The following is a 17,054-nucleotide window of genomic DNA, read 5'->3' as shown; positions in this document are numbered from 1 at the left end:
AATGACTGCTGGAGACAATCATGGGCGATAATCAGCTACAGACCAGTTTCTCTGTAACTCTGATCTTCCTGAACGAGAACGACTTGAAGAAAGATCTGCCGATTTCCAGTCAACATCAGCAGCTCAGGCTTGAGATCCACAGAGAGGCTGACGACATCTGCCTGACCGTTAATAACGGTAAACAACACAGAGACACACAGTTCATTTAATAGTGGTTTATATTTGTATATATATATATATATATATATATATATATATATATATGTGTGTGTATATATATATATTGAATATATAATTAAAAAGTATTGATATCTCAGACTTTAGTGAAAAAGTGAAGAAAAACAATGGCAGACTTTCGTATTTTGGCAAATATAAGCGATTTTTATTGACATTGTCATTGAGTTTTACAGTGTCATTGAGTTATGTTTATTATTATTATTATTGTTAATATCATTAGACACTTATTTAGGCATATTTTTAGAAATTGTTGAATCTGAATCTACGAGAAGACATAATGAGTTGGCGTTGTTACACTTTGCGTGTATTTCCTATAGTAATAATTATGCATAATTACCATTAAACCAAACACTAACCCTGAACATATCTTTAGTACATGGTGTTACTTAACATTTCACTTATTTGTGCATTTTAAAATGAAGTGTGAACGGAGAAACATCAGACAAGCGAGAGACTGAACTTAGTTGATTGTATTAGCTGAGATATTAATGAGATCTCATTAGTGATTTTTCTTTCCTGAGGATCATTATGCTCTTTTCGGTTACACTTTATTTTAAGGTGTCCTTGTTACAGTGTAATTATATATTTAATTTACTACATGTACTTATTATATGGGTTAGGATTAGTGTTGCTTGCATGTAATTATGTATAATTAATTGTTATTGTAATACATGTAATGTGTAACAAGGACACCTTAAAGTGTTACCCTTTTTCTTCATTTCATTTTTTTATTAAATTTTTTTGTAATTAATTAGTCATTAGTCAATATCATGTAATGCTCATTTTCAGTCTGAATAATCTGAAGCGTTCACACTGTAAATAACATCACATCATGCACATTTCTCCACTGGCTCTTTGTAGTGTCTTGTTTCCTGGTCGAAGGGCAAATGAAGACTCTTTATTCAGGTGTGCCACACATTTTCTGGAGTCTCATTGTGTGGTCTGGCCGCTCTTGACAGAAGGCCAGATTTACGGCTCCGCTGTTCATTCTCCGTGAGCAGCGAGGCTGTTCTGCTGCATCGCCTGCACCGGACTCTGTTTTCTTTGACACGGTACACTGGTCCTGGCCGCCAGCGCTTTCTGCCTCCTGGTGCACAAAATCAGATAGCACCGCTCTGGTGTTTTTCTGTGTCCCGTACCTCACATAGCAGGATACAGTCGTTTCTGATGCCAGCTCATGGCTGAAACACTGATCTGGAACCAACCTGTGATTTCTCTGTAGAGCACGAAAGGAGATGTCTAGCAAAATGTTCATGCTTCTGTTTCCTTTATTGAAAACACTTAGTGACCACAGGCTGCCACAGTCCTTATTCATTGAGAATCTGAATTGAATAATGTATTCATAATCTGAACAGATCTGGAGAAATGTAGCATTGCATCAGTGTCTCAGCAATGGATGCTCTGCAGTGAATGGGTGCCGTCAGAATGAGAGTCCAAACAGCTGATAAAACATCACAATAATCCACAGCACTCCAGTCCATCAGTTAACATCTGGAGAAGACACAAGCTGCATGTTTGTAAGAAACAAATCCATCCTTAAGATGTTTTTAACTTCAAACTGTTGCTTTTTATCAAAATATCCATAATGGCAAAGTAGATGTCCTGATTTCTCTCACATCAAAATCCACTCACAAAGTTATTTAGAGCTGTTTTGGCTTGTTCTGTGCAAATTTCTCTCTTGATTCAGACTTTTTCACTTAATAAAGCGATATGGTGGATTTATAACTTTTTATTTTTAGTTTTGAAGGTAATATATAATTTGCAATGTGATTTCAAAAGGGGAAGAACAGCATTTATTTGAAGCAGAAATCTTTTGTTAAATTATTAATGTCTGTCGCTTTTGATCAGTTTAATCCATCCTCGCTGAATAAAAATAAATTTCTTAAAAAAAAATTATGCCAAAAAAATTGGTTGCCACAAGTTTGAATATGCGGAAGTGCAGATGAGGTTTGAGAGTTGCAAAAGAAAGGATAGCGATGAAATTTTGGATAGTTTAATGAACTATATTTTCGTACTGTTTGGATCTTGTCAGTATAAATCACCATCCACTTTAGTTTTACATAAACATGCATGAACATTTTTCAAACCTTTTCCTTTTGTATTCTCTGTCTAAGGAATGACATGAGGGTGAGTGAATGATGACAGATGTAGGGTCACACAATCCTTTCATTGTTTTATCAGCATTCATATTCGTATGCTTCCAGATGCTGGCGTTTGTGTTTTCAAGTTCTCCATCACGAGGGACACAGAGTGTTGTCGGGTGGCCACCCGCTCATTCCTCATCACTCTGGGCTGTTTCAGTATCATCATGCGCTTCAGCACCCAGTCAGGTCAGTTATCTGCATTATCTAGACCTCTCATCACTCTATACCTCAAAAAAGTCTGATTTCTGCCTGATCGATCTTCCAAAAGGTACGGAATGTTTTGATCTCATTCGACAGTAATGCCCTTCAGCAGAAGCCATGTCAAACGCTCATCGAGACATGCAGTTGTTGCTTTTCAGTTTAATTTGGTTAATATTTTTCTAGTAATACTAATCCAAGATCAAAGTATGGAATATTTCACTCTTTTTCCTCTGAGAAGCATTAAGTTTTTCCAGCACATCTGTTGTACATCTGTATTTAACGGCTCAGGGAGATTTTGGATTCATCTACTGGTAACTGAATCAAACATGATAGAAAAAATCACTAATGGCAAACCCTGTGGAGACACGCTCAACATCACACTGTTTACACAGAAGAAATGACCTAATAGCTCTAAAAGTGTCCATGTTATTAAATATCTAATATTTAGAATGTTTCAATGTAACAAATGTATTTCAACTCGTGTTCTGTTTACATTCGGCAGTGCCACTGCTAAATACTGTTGATACACTGATACTGACAATAACAACTGTTGGTTTCTAGATATACATCTCCATTTTTAACATTTCAAGTTAAATCAGCATTAATATATGTTTTGATCCAACATGTAGTATATTTATAAATTAACATTAACCTTGATTAAACCTGTAAAGCAAGCCGGACAAAAGAAATGATATAAATTGTCTTTTTGAATTTAAACAGTTTATTGAATCTTTAGACAAAATGTACATGTTTTTTGTGGATGCATCAGACTTTTATGGCTCAGACTCAGAGTATGATATAGTGTGAATATGGAGCTCATACTCAAGGAAAAAAAACTATTTTAGTTTTATTAAAGAGGCCCAAACTAAGCAAACATATGGGGCAAATGCTGATTTTTATATGGCAAAAAGTAAAACTAAATTCTGCTTGTAATTAAAATCAATGAGAGTATAGCAGCCTACGAACATAAAATGATATTATTTCAATCGTCACTCTATATCTCTCAATAATGTCTTAGTAAGATGATGTGTAAATGCTTCATTTTATGATTAGGCCATAATATATAATGCAATGCAGTGCAATACAGTGATGATTGAGAGATGAACAAATAAACATCCCTCAAAAGCCTGATGGATAATATTTGATTATTTTAACTCATATTTGAACAGTAAATGTTCATACTGAAATATTACTAACAATATAAAAGTTATTCTCATGTTTCCTTTGTAAATTATTATTATTATTATTAAATATGATACAGTGGGCTTTATGACCATCCTCCATTACTGTGTATTGTCCTTGTATTGTTGATTTCTGCGCAGAGTTTGAGATCTTCCACAGAATGCTGTGCTCATGGCACGAGCTCAGGAGACCTCAGTCTGTGTTTCAGCAGAGGACAGACGATTCTTCTGCACTGCAGTACTTCCAGGTAAAGCGGAGAATTACCTCAGTTCCTGTGTGATGTATTATTAACCTCTGTAAGAAATGTGAGACATTTGTAGTTTCCTCTCAGTTCTATGGCTGTCTGTCCCAGCAGCAGAACATGCTTCAGGACTATCTCAGGACTGCAACCTACCAAAAAGCCATTTTGCTCAATGATGTTGACTTCAGAGATAAAGTATGTGTTTTTATATTTTACCTGGCTAGTTTATTTTGATATACCTGATAACATTACATTATCAAACACTGCAAACTCTATCCTGCTAGTTTTTAAGGGTGTACTCAATTTTTTATTTTTTATGTCTTGTCTGCCAATAGTGGTCTTATACTAACACCTGTCACTAGGGGTGGATGATATTACCAAAATTTCACAATATGAATAATTTTATTTTATGGTAGCAACATGTATATCACAATATAATTGTTATTTATTTGTGTATTTTACAATTGCTATACGACACATTTCTCAATACTTGGGTAATTTTTTTTCTCCTTGCCAATAGCAGTAAATTTCACATGCAGAATGAACTAAAACTACTAAAACACTTTATAGATGTTTTAAAATCAAGTCTTTTGTGACCGTGGACCACAAAACCTGTCATAAGGGTCAGTTTTTTGAAATTGAGATTTATATATCATCTGAAAGCTGAATAAATAAGCTATTAATAAACTATTTGGAAATCTGAGGGTGCAAAAAATCTAAATATTGAGAAAATTAAAGTTGTCTACATGAAGCTCTTAGCAATGCAAATTACTAATCAAAAATTAAGTTTTTGATATATTTATGTTAGAAAATTTACTAAATATTTTCATGGAACATGATCTTTACTTAACATCCTAATGATTTTTGGCATAAAAGAAAAATGGATAATTTTGACCCATACAGTGTATTGTTGTTTGTTGTTACAAATATACCCCAGAAACTTAAGACTGCTTTTGTGCTCCAGGGTCACATTTTTCTGTTACACTACAAAAGTAAAAAGCCTAGATTAAAGGCTTTGTCGAATAAATAAATGTAAAAAAGTTACTGAGTGCACCTTTAATATTTTTAGAAATGAAAGCTCCAGCTTATATAAATATATAATAACTGGTGTGTGTTTATTGTTTGTTTTCTTAATTTTCTTAACTTTCTTCTTATGGTATTTCATGTGTTTGTAGGTGGTTCTTGATGTGGGCTGTGGAACAGGGATATTGTCCTTCTTTGCCGTCCAGGCCGGGGCTAAGAAAGTGTATGCGGTGGAGGGCAGTTCTGTGGCCAGATATGCAGAAGTACACACAATTCTATTCATGACTCATATACTCACCCTTGTCAGTTCAAACACATATGAGTTTCTTGCTGGAACACAAAAGCTGCAGAATCTTTTCCATGCAATGTGTTAGAAGTATTATAAAGAATAATCTGTGTGGCTCATGCACTATAATAGTGCACGTCTTCTGAAGTCATACGATGTCTTTGTGTGTGGAACAGACTGAAATGTAATTCTTGTTTACTACTGTGGCTCTCAGATCTTATTTTCACTTCTGCATATTCACATGAGAGCCATTCGGCAGCATTGATGTGTGACAGATCGTCATGCAAATTTGAATAAACACAAATTAAAGTTAAATCTGAGTGTTTTCCGAGAATAAAGGTTTGGGTTTGGCTTAAATTGGTCTGTTCCTCACACAGTGTTGTTGTAAGCCTTTAGACAAGTTGGATCACACACAGACTACTTTTATGATTTCTTCATGTCTTTTTTTACCGCATTTTTTTCCCATACACTTTATTGTAAGAAAAAGAGTTGAATGAACATTTAGCAGAATGTCTCCTTTTTTGTTTTATGGAAGAATCAAAATCATATGGCTTGGATTGACATGGGGGGAATAAAGACCAGCTTCTATTTTTGGGTGAATTAACTAATTTATCATAATATTGGGAAATCTGATCATCAGAAAATTGCCAGTACCTTTACATTTTTATATGGATTTTTTTGTAGCAATTAAAGGAACAGTTCACCCAACATTTTGCTTAAGATTTATGCACCTGCAGACCATCCAAGATGTAGATGAATTTGTTCAGATCTGGAGAAATGTAGCATTGCATCACTTGCTCACCAGTGGATGCTCTGCAGTGAATGGGTGCCGTCAGAATGAGAGTCCAAACAGCTGATAAAAACATCACAATAATCCACAAGTAATCCACAGCACTCCAGTCCATCAGTTAATGTCTCAAGAAGTGAAAAGCGAAAACAAACCTATTATTAAGACATTTTTAACTGTCATTTTATACCAAAATATGAGTCCAAAATCCATAATAATGCTTCCTCCCGTGAAAAAGGCCATGCCCAAAATCTACCTGTTTGTTGCTGTTTTCACTTGTAAGTGGTGTTTGATCTGTGCAGATGTCTCTCCTGATTCAGACCAGACCACTTTTTTCAATGGAGAAAGCAATATCATGAATAAAGGACTTGAATTTTAGCCAAAAGCAACAACTTTTTAAAAATTAAAAAATTAAATAAATAATCTCTTTATAAAACACACATCTTTTCACATCACAAGACATTAACTGATGGACTGGAGTGCTGTGGATTATTGTGATGTTTTTATCAGTGTTTGGACTCTCATTCTGATGGCACCCATTCACTGCAGAGCATCCATTGGTGAGACAGTGATGTAATGCTACATTTCTCCAGATCTGATGAAGAAACAAACTCCATCTTGGATGATCAGAGGGTGAGGACAATTCTTCTTAGCAAGTTTTCGTGGGTGAACTATTCCTGTTAAATAAATCACAGATTTCCATGGGTAAATCTATTACAAAGAGCTTCCAGTGCACAGTGAGGACATACGTGTTTTTTGGCCAGCTGTTGGATGTGCTTGAATGATAAATCACTTATCACTATCTGTGCTGTCACACCCATTTGGCCTGAAGTTCAGGGCTATGGGTTTTGTGGAAAAATACCCAGGCCGAGACAACTTTTCTGGAACACTTTCACAGGGCAACACCTTCAAGAGTCCTTCAGAAGGATCTTTCCTGCGTGTCTGGAATGCATGACATTCTGGCTGCTAAATGACTTGAAGACAGATTTGGCCGGAAACTTGCGTAGTGGGCAAGGACACGTGTTTTCATGGATAAAGACTGCTTTCTTAACAGCGCTAATAGCGCTCTTTTTCTCATTTAGTGGAAAGCTCTTGTTACTCTTGTAGTATTTTGTAGACTACTTCCACATGTGTTTGAGTTTCTATTGCCACATCAGATTTGTACAACTAAAGTTCCACATATAACACACAAAACCTTTAAGTGATTTCCTTTGTTTAGAAAAGAGATTACAAATGAATTTTTTGTGTAAGTTTGCAAGGGTGATAATCAGACCCGTATTTTTAAACTCTTCCTCAGTGCTTGTAAGGAATTTTTTCATTTAAAGTTTAAAGTTAATGCTGCCTATTTTAAAATGGCAAAATTAAAATTGTGTAATTACAAATATATTTAAAAACATGGCAGTTTTTTAAAAATAGAAATGATTACATTAAAGTTTATTTTAGTTTACTTAGACTTTAGACTTTAAAAATATTTTAAATTTATTTATGAAAGAACATAAAATCATATATGACTTAAATATGTAAAAAAAAGTTCCCATTACTGCATTTTAAAAAGTATAATACATTTTCATTTAATTGCAATTAAGATGTACCTAAGTGCTCGAAAACATTATATTTAGTTCACACACTTTTATTCTTTTAAAGTATATTCTTTCAATAGTAAGTTCTCTAAAAATAAATAAATAAATCACGAGTATGCTAATTTTTTTGTTAGGCACTTAATTACTTTTTTTGTAAGCCATTTAAGTTGTCTTTTTATAGTCACTGCTTTTGTAGGCTGATTTGTAGACTGGCTTTGTGTTACTGACACAATTCCTGTAATCTTAAATGGCTTCTAATATTAAGTTTTGTTTTAACTAAGTTTACAATATAACTTTACACAGTTCATAGTGATGCACTGGTCTCATTAGCATATAATCTTGTGGTTCTACATAAAAAAAGAAGAAGTGTTTTTTGATGTTTATTCTGGTGCAAGATATTGCCCCATAGTATTCCATTATAAATGCATCAGTGTGAAAGAGATGCTGTTGATAAAGCTTAAGTTGTTTTGTCATTCTTGTCTCTTCAGATTCTAGTGAAAAGCAATAACTTGTCCAACAAAATCACAGTTTTGTCAGGAAAGATTGAGGAAGTTTGCTGCCCAGAGAAGGTGGATGTGATCATCTCAGAGCCCATTGGCTACATGCTCCTCAACGAGAGGATGTTAGAGAGCTATCTGCATGCCAAAAAATGGTTAAAACCCAAAGGTCTGTCAATCATCACATTTCCCTGTACACATATATGTTGTGTTCAAATGTTATGGGTTATTAGTTAGAGTACTTCTTCAGGTTTTCTATCACTGTCCAGGCATGATGTTCCCGACTCAGAGTGACATTCATCTGGCTCCTTTCACTGATGAGCAACTCTACATGGAGCATCACGCTCGCTCCCACTTCTGGTAAGAGCAACTCCTGCCTTTTATACTGTAGCAGTTCTCCAACCTGCAATTTTCATTCACAGAAAGAACATCTGGCATCTGGGAAATATAACATCTGCTTTTTAAGTTTTTTTTGCCTATGCATGGTTTGAAGAGAACTAACAGTGCCATATAGAATTGCCATCGAATAAAGATTTTTCTACGTCATTCATTTAATCCATTAGTGAACTAATTGTACATTTATATTAATGTAATAATTTAAACATGTACTAATGGATAAACTAAACCATAATGAGCCTTTTAATATATAGCCTATTCTGCACTCAAGTGCTCACATAAAGCTTGCCGCAAAGCACAGACAAAAGTAATGACTATGAATGTGCGTTGGAAAAAACAGTAAGATGTTTGAATTATTTATTAATAAAATAGTGTTGCAAAAAATGAAAACTTGGCCATCAGTTACTCACCTTTTTTTATGTCTTCCATGTAGGGCTGCAAAACGATTAGTCGCGATTAATCAATTCAAAATAGAAGTTTGTTTACATACTATCTGTGCGTATACTGTTTATATTTATTATGTATATATAAATACACACACACACACGTATATATTAAGGAACAATATGTTAATATGATTAATCGCAATTAATCGCATCCAAAATAAAAGCTTTTGTTTACATAATATATGTGTATATTTATATGTATTTAGATGTATTTACATGTCTATATTTATATTCATATAATTTATATTATAAATAAATATATTTAATATATAAAAGTAACATATTTCTGAAATATATACATGTATGTGTGCGTATTTATATATACATAATAAATATACACAGAAAACATACATATATTATGTAAACAAAAACTTTTATTTTGGATGCGATTAATCACGATTAATCGTTTGACACAACTAATTTATATATAATATAAATTATATACAAGTGTTTACATAAAGACATTAAATATGTATAAATATTTATAAAAATGTATACATAGATGTGTGTGTATTTATATATACAGTGCCTATAAAAAGTATTCATACCCCTTCATTTTTTTTCCCCATTTTACGTTGCAGCCTTAAAAAAAAAACTGCTCTGAATTACTTTTTTCCCACATCAGTCTACACTCCATACACTGTACTGACAAAGCAAAAACAGAATTGTCACAAAAAAACTGAAATGAGTACATTGCATAAGTATCCATACCCTTAACTCAGTACATAGCTGAAGCACCTTTACAGTCTCAAGTCTGATGAGACAAGCTTTGCTCATCAGCATTTGGCAATTATCTGTCATTCTTCTCCTCGCCTGTTCACCTCTCAAGCTCTGCCAGGTTGGATAGGGGCAGATGCACATTTTCAGGTTTCTCCAGAAACATTTGATTAGGTTCAAGCTCAGAGTTGTTTATAAGTAGGGTGACCATATGCGCCGTTCATACGGGACACGTCCCGGCCAGGATTTTAATATTGCCTACAACATCCAAAGCAGTTTGACTAATTACATGCAGGTATTATATATAATCGACCAATCGTGGGGCTGCGCGTGAGAAGATGAGATCTACAGGGAACAATCAAAGTGATGCAAATATGCGCACGTGTTTGTTCATTAGTTTGACTTGAAGCGTCGCTGCTAAAAAAAAAAAAAAGGCAGCAAAGTAGGTGCGAAAGCGATCCGAAAGCATAAGGAGCCGTCTGCTCTCTAGCTCTCATGAATGTCGCACAACGATCGACCTGCAAACAGCCAAAACCTGGATATTTTTTTGGCAATATTAAAATCCTGGCCGGGATGTGTCCCGTATGAACGGCGCATATGGTCACCCTATTTATAAGCTACTCTTGCTGTGTGTTTAGGGTCATTGTCCTGTTGGAAGATGAACCTTCTGCCAAATCTGAGGTTCTGAATGCTCTGGACTTGGTTTTCATTAAGGCTGTCTCTATATTTTGCTGCACTGAGCTTTCCTTCTACTCTGATGAGTCCCTAAGTCCCTGTCCCACAGCATGAGGCAGCTACCAGCACACTTTACTTTTGGGATGGTACTCTGCAGGTGAAGAGCAGAGCTGGTTTTTCTTCAAACATGATGCTTAGAATTGAGGTTCATCAGACCAGAGAATCTTGTTTTTTCAGAGTCTAAGGATCCTTTAGGTGCTTTTTTGCAAATTCCAAGTGTGTCTTCATGTCTTCACTGAAGAGAGGATTGAGTTTGGCCACACCGCCATAAAGACCAGATCGATGGAGTGTTGCAGTGATGTTTGCCCTTCTGTAGGTTTCTCCTATCTCCACATATGATCATGGAGCTCAACTAGAGTGACCATCAGGTTCTTGGTCACCACACTAACCAAAGCCCTTCTCCATCAGTTGCACAGTTTGGCCAGGAGGCCAAACTTCTTTCATTAAGGGTAACGAAGACTACATGTTTTCTGTGAACCTTCAATGCAGCAGAATTTTTTCTGAACTCTTCTACAGATGTGTGGCTTGACGTAAACCTGTTTCTGAGCTCTACAGGCAGTTCTTTTGACCTCAGTGCTTGGTTTTTGCTCTGATATGCATTATTAGCTGTTAGACCTTTTATTAAGACGTATGTGCCATCCCAAATCATGCCCATTGAGTTGAATTTGCCGCAGGTTAACTTCTCTTGAAGTGTAACATCTACAAGCAAAATGAACACTCCTGAGCTAAATTTCAAGTGTCCCAGATAAGGGTATGATCACTTATGCAATGGAATCATTAAAGTTTTTTATTTTTAATAAATTTGCAAAGATGTTAAAAACCTGTTTTTGCTTTGCCATTATGGTGTATGGAGTGTAGATTGATGTTGAAAAAAAGTAATTTAAAGCAGTTTAACATAAGGCAGCAACATAGCAAAATGTGGAAAAATGAAGGGGTATGAATACTTTTTATAGGCACTGTACATAATAAATATACACAGCACACACACATATAGTATGTAAACATAAACTTTTATTTATAATCGATTAATCACGACTAATCATTTTACAGCCCTACTTCCATGCAATTACAATATATGTGGACGATGAAAATAAATAGAAATGATTCATATGGCTCATGCACTAAATGCGATATTGAGAGTGAATCCCACATTAATATGCGGATGTCATTTCTGACACTTTGCAACATGGCCGTTGTTCCTCTTATCAGCTTATAAAATTAATCTTTTGTTCAAATTCGAATGGATTATACAGTATATAGAGCGCTCCCTTTATAATCACTAAAAGCTGTCACTCCACTTCATCACGATCTCACAAAGTTCCATTATAACTGATAAAGCTCTCTAAACTGCACAGTTTGCATCATATCTACACAATGAGAGGATTCGCACGAGTGCACAGAACTCAACATTCAACAAAAACTTTGAGTGGATTTTGACTTAAAAGCTTCTGGCCATTGCATTCAAGAAGTCAACAGATATGTCTGTGTTTCGCTGCATTGTTCAACATTGCAAAAACACGTTGTAAATAGAAACCTTTGACACTCTCCAGAAAGCAAACACAAATACGCATTAGAGCGTTTGACAAAAGTTACTCAAAGTAGCATATCTGCTGATATCTGTGAATCAGAGTCAAGGCAGATGCTTACTGCACACTGAAAAGAGGCCTCAATTACTATTTACGATCGCAACTGATAGATTCTTCTGCACTACTGTTCAAAAGTTTGGGGTCAGTATGTTTTTTAATGGAAATGAATGTTTATTCAGCAAAGATGTTCCTGGTCAAAAGTGACAGTAAAGACATTTCTATTCATCAAATTATTCTGAAAAGGTATTACATTTACACAAAAATATGAAGCAGAACAACAACACTACAACATCACGTGACACTGAAGACTGGAGTAACAATGCTGAAAATTCAGCTTTGTATAACAGGAATAAATTACATTTTACAATACATTCACATAGAAAACAGTTATTTTAAATTGTAACAATATTAAATAATATTACTGTTCTTACTGTATTCTTGATCAAATATATGCAGCCTTGGTGAGCAGTAGAGACTTCTTTCAAAAACATAATAATCTTGTAATCTTGTTGCCCCAAACTTTTGAACAGTGGTATACATTAGAAAAGAGCAAAAGCTTGATAAAATGCCAAAAGTGGCTAAAGGAGGATTAGTGGTGGGGCTTAGCAAAAAGCCTAAAATTTTATAACAAATAACCATGTTCATACAACTAAAAAAAAAAACATGATCTAATATTTACATACAGCATATACTGTACATTTACACATAGCATATAACTCTTTTGGTTTTACAGCTTCACAATAAACTAGATTTTACTGAATAATTAATTTGTTTCATAATTTTAAATGTTTTTAACAAAAGTATGAACTACACCTCTATGTTAGGCCTTCCCAAAAACTGGATCATCTACAAAATAAAACTTAAATAAAATAAAAATCTACGGGAATGGGTGTTTTTCCACTAATGGAACACATTTCTTTAATAATACACATGAACATGCTCAATGCATCACACTGAATGTTTACAGCCTTATCCATGATGGTTTATTTTACAATGGCCCACAGGGGTTGTGGTTTGCTAGCATGGAAAGACAGTAATGGTCCCACCGCCCACATGCCTGCACTGTACTTGCACCGTGCCGTGACCAAACTGAAGCCAAGCAGCTTCCCGCTTCTGTAAAACGCTGCGCTTCACTGGTAAACTCAAACGATTGAGGAGTTTATGATACCTTGTTCTACCCTACTAAACAACAAACAAATGAAAACATCACTATAACTACAAACACAGAAAATCATATAATGTTACCTGGTGTCATGTCAAGTTGAACTCCCAATATTTGTGTTAGAACAGAAAAGGCTCGTGCTTTGCAGTGGGTACATGATGAAATGTTCATCTGTAGAGCTTTGTAACTTTTGCAACTTTTGGCTTAAGTTGGAAAGAGTTTCTGGGAATGACATTAAGGTTTGGCTGGTTATACCAGAACTACACCAATATGTGGGGAAAAAAGATTATGTCTTGATAGCCATTGTATAATATATGGATAGTTGTAGTTTATTTGCATTTAACATTGTTCTTTCCTCCTGTCGAAACCCACTGGTTTCCACAGATAAAACCACTCCTCTAAAACAAGGGTGCTCAGCAAACTTCCAAAAGGGACTCAAGATTTAGAAATAAGACAAGACAAACATTTAAATGAGCTAGAACAACTAAAATATATATTTCTTATTTTAATTAACCCCTCAACAACTGTTTTTCATCTTTGAAGAACCAGGGTTCCTGCAGTCAAGTTCATAGCAGTTGCACTGAAATCTACACCAAAATATGTGGGCCATGATTGCCTGACAGAGGTGGTCTTAGCCCTGATGTGGAGAGAAAGTACTGCAACCCAACAGATCAATGAATCAAGCAGTATCAATTTATAATGGGAAATGTGTTACGTAAAACATAGAAGTGACAGATTCTGTGGGTGAGCACATTAATTATCGCAGTTGAAAACCACGACAGCTATAAAAATGCAAGAAGAATGCAATATTTTAACAATTAAAGTCACTGTTTCAGACCAAAGCAAACAATCTACAAGTCTGAAAACACTATTAATGTACAGAAATGAATTTGAATAATATTAAACACCAGTAAACAAATACTTCAAAAAGCCAATAACTTTAATTCTACACACACTTACTACTAATGGTGTGAACTTGAGTGGGCTTCATTCTTCTGCTGTGGATGAGTTCTTCAAACAGCCAATAGTTGTGAGTCTACATACACTGACTACTACAACATGTACAGCATCCATGAATCTGGTTCTCTGATTGCATCATAATGTTGTCAGAGAAGGTCTTCATGTCTTTGTGTTTCAGGACACATTCGATATGCAGGTTCTCATGGCCAGGTCTGTGAAATACACAATCAACTTTCTGGAGGCAAAAGAAGAAGATTTACACCGGTAATGACAGTTCAAGAATATAGCAGCATGCAGAAATTACAAGCTCAAGTACACCAGTAGCATGCACACTTTTAGGAAAAGTCTATTAAGACATTCACCATTTTAATTTTCAGTAACATATATGTCAGTGCACATCACTGTAAATGTTTTTTTGTATTCTAAGCAGTGCCAAAAATAAGTGCACCTTTGTCAGTATCTAAAACTGCCAAAATACCCTGTGTTTTTAGCAACTTTTCTAGTAAATATGTTAAGATATTTCTGGAGAGTGCTGGTTGATTTCAGGTTAGAAAACTTATGGAATGACTGTTACTAAACTGGTCTTGTACTCTCAGGGAATTGTTACAATGCAAGTATACAGCCTCCCCGTTTGGAATCTTTACTATCAAAATGTTTGAATTTAAAATATATCAACTTTAATGTACGTGTTAACAGGTGAAGAGATGTTTCAGAAATCTTGTAATATTTTTTGACCAGTGTGATCTTAAGATGATTTGTGCCCAATTTAGGTATAATCTGTTACAAAGCCTGTAGGATGCATTAGAGCAGTGTCTTAATATCTGTAGTGGATGTATGTAATTCACAGGTTGGAGATTCCTTTTGTCTTCAAACTGCTGCAGTCAGGGCTGATTCATGGACTTGCTTTTTGGTTTGATGTGGCCTTTGTTGGCTCAAGGTGAGAATCACAATTATGAAAGGAAAGGTGCATGAAGTCAGCATGCTTGAAAGTATTAATGTTTTTTGTACAGGATGACAGTATGGCTGTCCACTGCTCCAAATGAGCCTTTGACGCACTGGTATCAGGTACGCTGTCTTCTACAGACCCCTCTGTTTGCCAAAATGGGACAGACATTATCTGGACGGGTTCACCTAATAGCCAACAAGAGGTACGACTAACTTGGTTCATGCATATGATGAAGGGTGCATAACATTTCTGGGTTTAGAACACAGAAGTAAAATGTAGCAGGGTAAACTACTGGAGATGTTCATGGGAAACCATAACAAATATGTTTTTTGCATTCCATTTTGCTTCAAAAGAATTTCAAGTATCTTAATATCAACTTATTTCTTGTACTCAAGCTGCCAAACAACACACAGACTGGTCTGGAACAGAATTAGGGAAGTTTTAAATAATTCACAAATGTCTTATATTGCAGCTTCTTCAAAGTATCTATCTTTTGAATTAGTTTACAAACTAATTTGAAGCATTAATCAACCTTTAGTCAGGACTATATACAGGTAGTAGTGTGCAACCTTGCTGCAATAACATTTTGTCTAACTGTAAATGTCTTTTACAGACAAAGCTATGACATTCACATCACTGCTGTGGTTGATCAGTCTGGATTTAAATCTGGGAACTCACTGGATTTGAAAAACCCTTTTTTTCGGTAAGCACCACAGGAAATCCAGTTATAAAAGATTATAAAGCCTAGAGTTGTATTCCACACAGTGTCCCACACAGAGAAAACAAGAAAGGCTATTTTTAGTCAAACCAATTAAATATAAATAGTTTGTTATGAGCGGGTCCAGATGGACTGTGCTTTCTTTTAATTCATCTGCAGTGAATTGGGGGAAAATCTGCAGCATTAGGCAGCACAGTGTAGTAGATACACAAAAGACTAAGCATGTGTGCAATGACAGGCTTTCCAATTCTTCAGTGTATTCTGTGGAAATCCCTGGCCTTCTTTACACCTGACAATGAGTAAGTATGAATAGTTCACCCAAAAATGAAAACTTGCTGAAAATGTACTCACCCTCGCACCATCCCAGATGTAGATGAGTTTGTTTCTTCTTAGAAAAAGCATTACATCACTTGCTCAACAATGGATCCTCTGAATGGTTGCCAATGAATGGGAGTCTAAACATCCACCCACCTATCTATTTTCTGCCGCTTATCCAGGACAGGGATCCCAAGGCCTTCCCATGCCAGCCAAGAGATATAGGCTAATCCCTCCAGTTTATACTGGGTCCCATTGTACCCGAATGTCATACTTTTGGTCATTACCTAGAGCTAATGACCATAGGTCAAATCGAGAGCTTATCTCTCTCTTCACCACGACAGTCCGGTACATCAACATTAGTATTTCTGCTGCCGTCGCACCATTCCTCTATTGATCCACCTGTTGATGCTCCAACCTACCTTCACTTGTGAACAAGATCCCGATGTGCTTGAACTCCTTTACTTGAGAAAGCAACTCACGCCCTACCCAATCCAGTCAATCCACCCTTTTCTGGCTAAGAACCATCGCCTCAGATTTGAAGGTGCTGACTGTCATTCCCGCTGCTTCACATTCAGACACAAATCGCCCAAGTAATTGCTGAAGGTCACAGTCTGATGAAGCCATCAGGACATCATCATCCACAAAAAGCAGGGATGCCTGAGACACCCGAACTGGACAAATACCACCCCTGGCTTCGCCTTGAGATCCCATCCATGAATATCACAAACAGGATCAGTGACAAGGAACAGCCCTTGCACTCATGGCTTTAGCCAGGGTTTGAAAATTAGTGAGGTTTCAAGATTCAAGATTTTTATTTGTCACATACATTGTTATATAGTGAATATTTGACCAGCAGTGAAATGTATTTTGTTCTACAGATCTGTGTACTAGA

At 35.7% G+C, this 17,054-nt stretch overlaps 1 protein-coding gene across 1 annotated transcript; it reads left to right on the top strand.

The window, feature by feature from the left end:
* The first annotated feature begins 20 nt into the window (after positions 1-20).
* carm1l (coactivator-associated arginine methyltransferase 1, like) lies at positions 21-15,833 on the top strand. Its single transcript, XM_042732143.1, is given in 12 exon segments — positions 21-177; positions 2,442-2,567; positions 3,905-4,011; positions 4,096-4,200; positions 5,181-5,291; positions 8,170-8,347; positions 8,448-8,555; positions 14,186-14,250; positions 14,359-14,444; positions 15,028-15,117; positions 15,191-15,328; positions 15,740-15,833. Coding segments are annotated over 12 exon segments (1,365 nt in total).
* The last annotated feature ends 1,221 nt before the right edge of the window (positions 15,834-17,054 follow it).

The sequence above is a fragment of the Cyprinus carpio genome, chromosome B10 (assembly GCF_018340385.1).
Source record: "Cyprinus carpio isolate SPL01 chromosome B10, ASM1834038v1, whole genome shotgun sequence".
Taxonomy (NCBI): domain Eukaryota; kingdom Metazoa; phylum Chordata; class Actinopteri; order Cypriniformes; family Cyprinidae; genus Cyprinus; species Cyprinus carpio.
The sequence above is the reverse complement of the archived record's forward strand: the minus strand, read 5'-3'. Positions and strand labels throughout refer to the sequence as shown.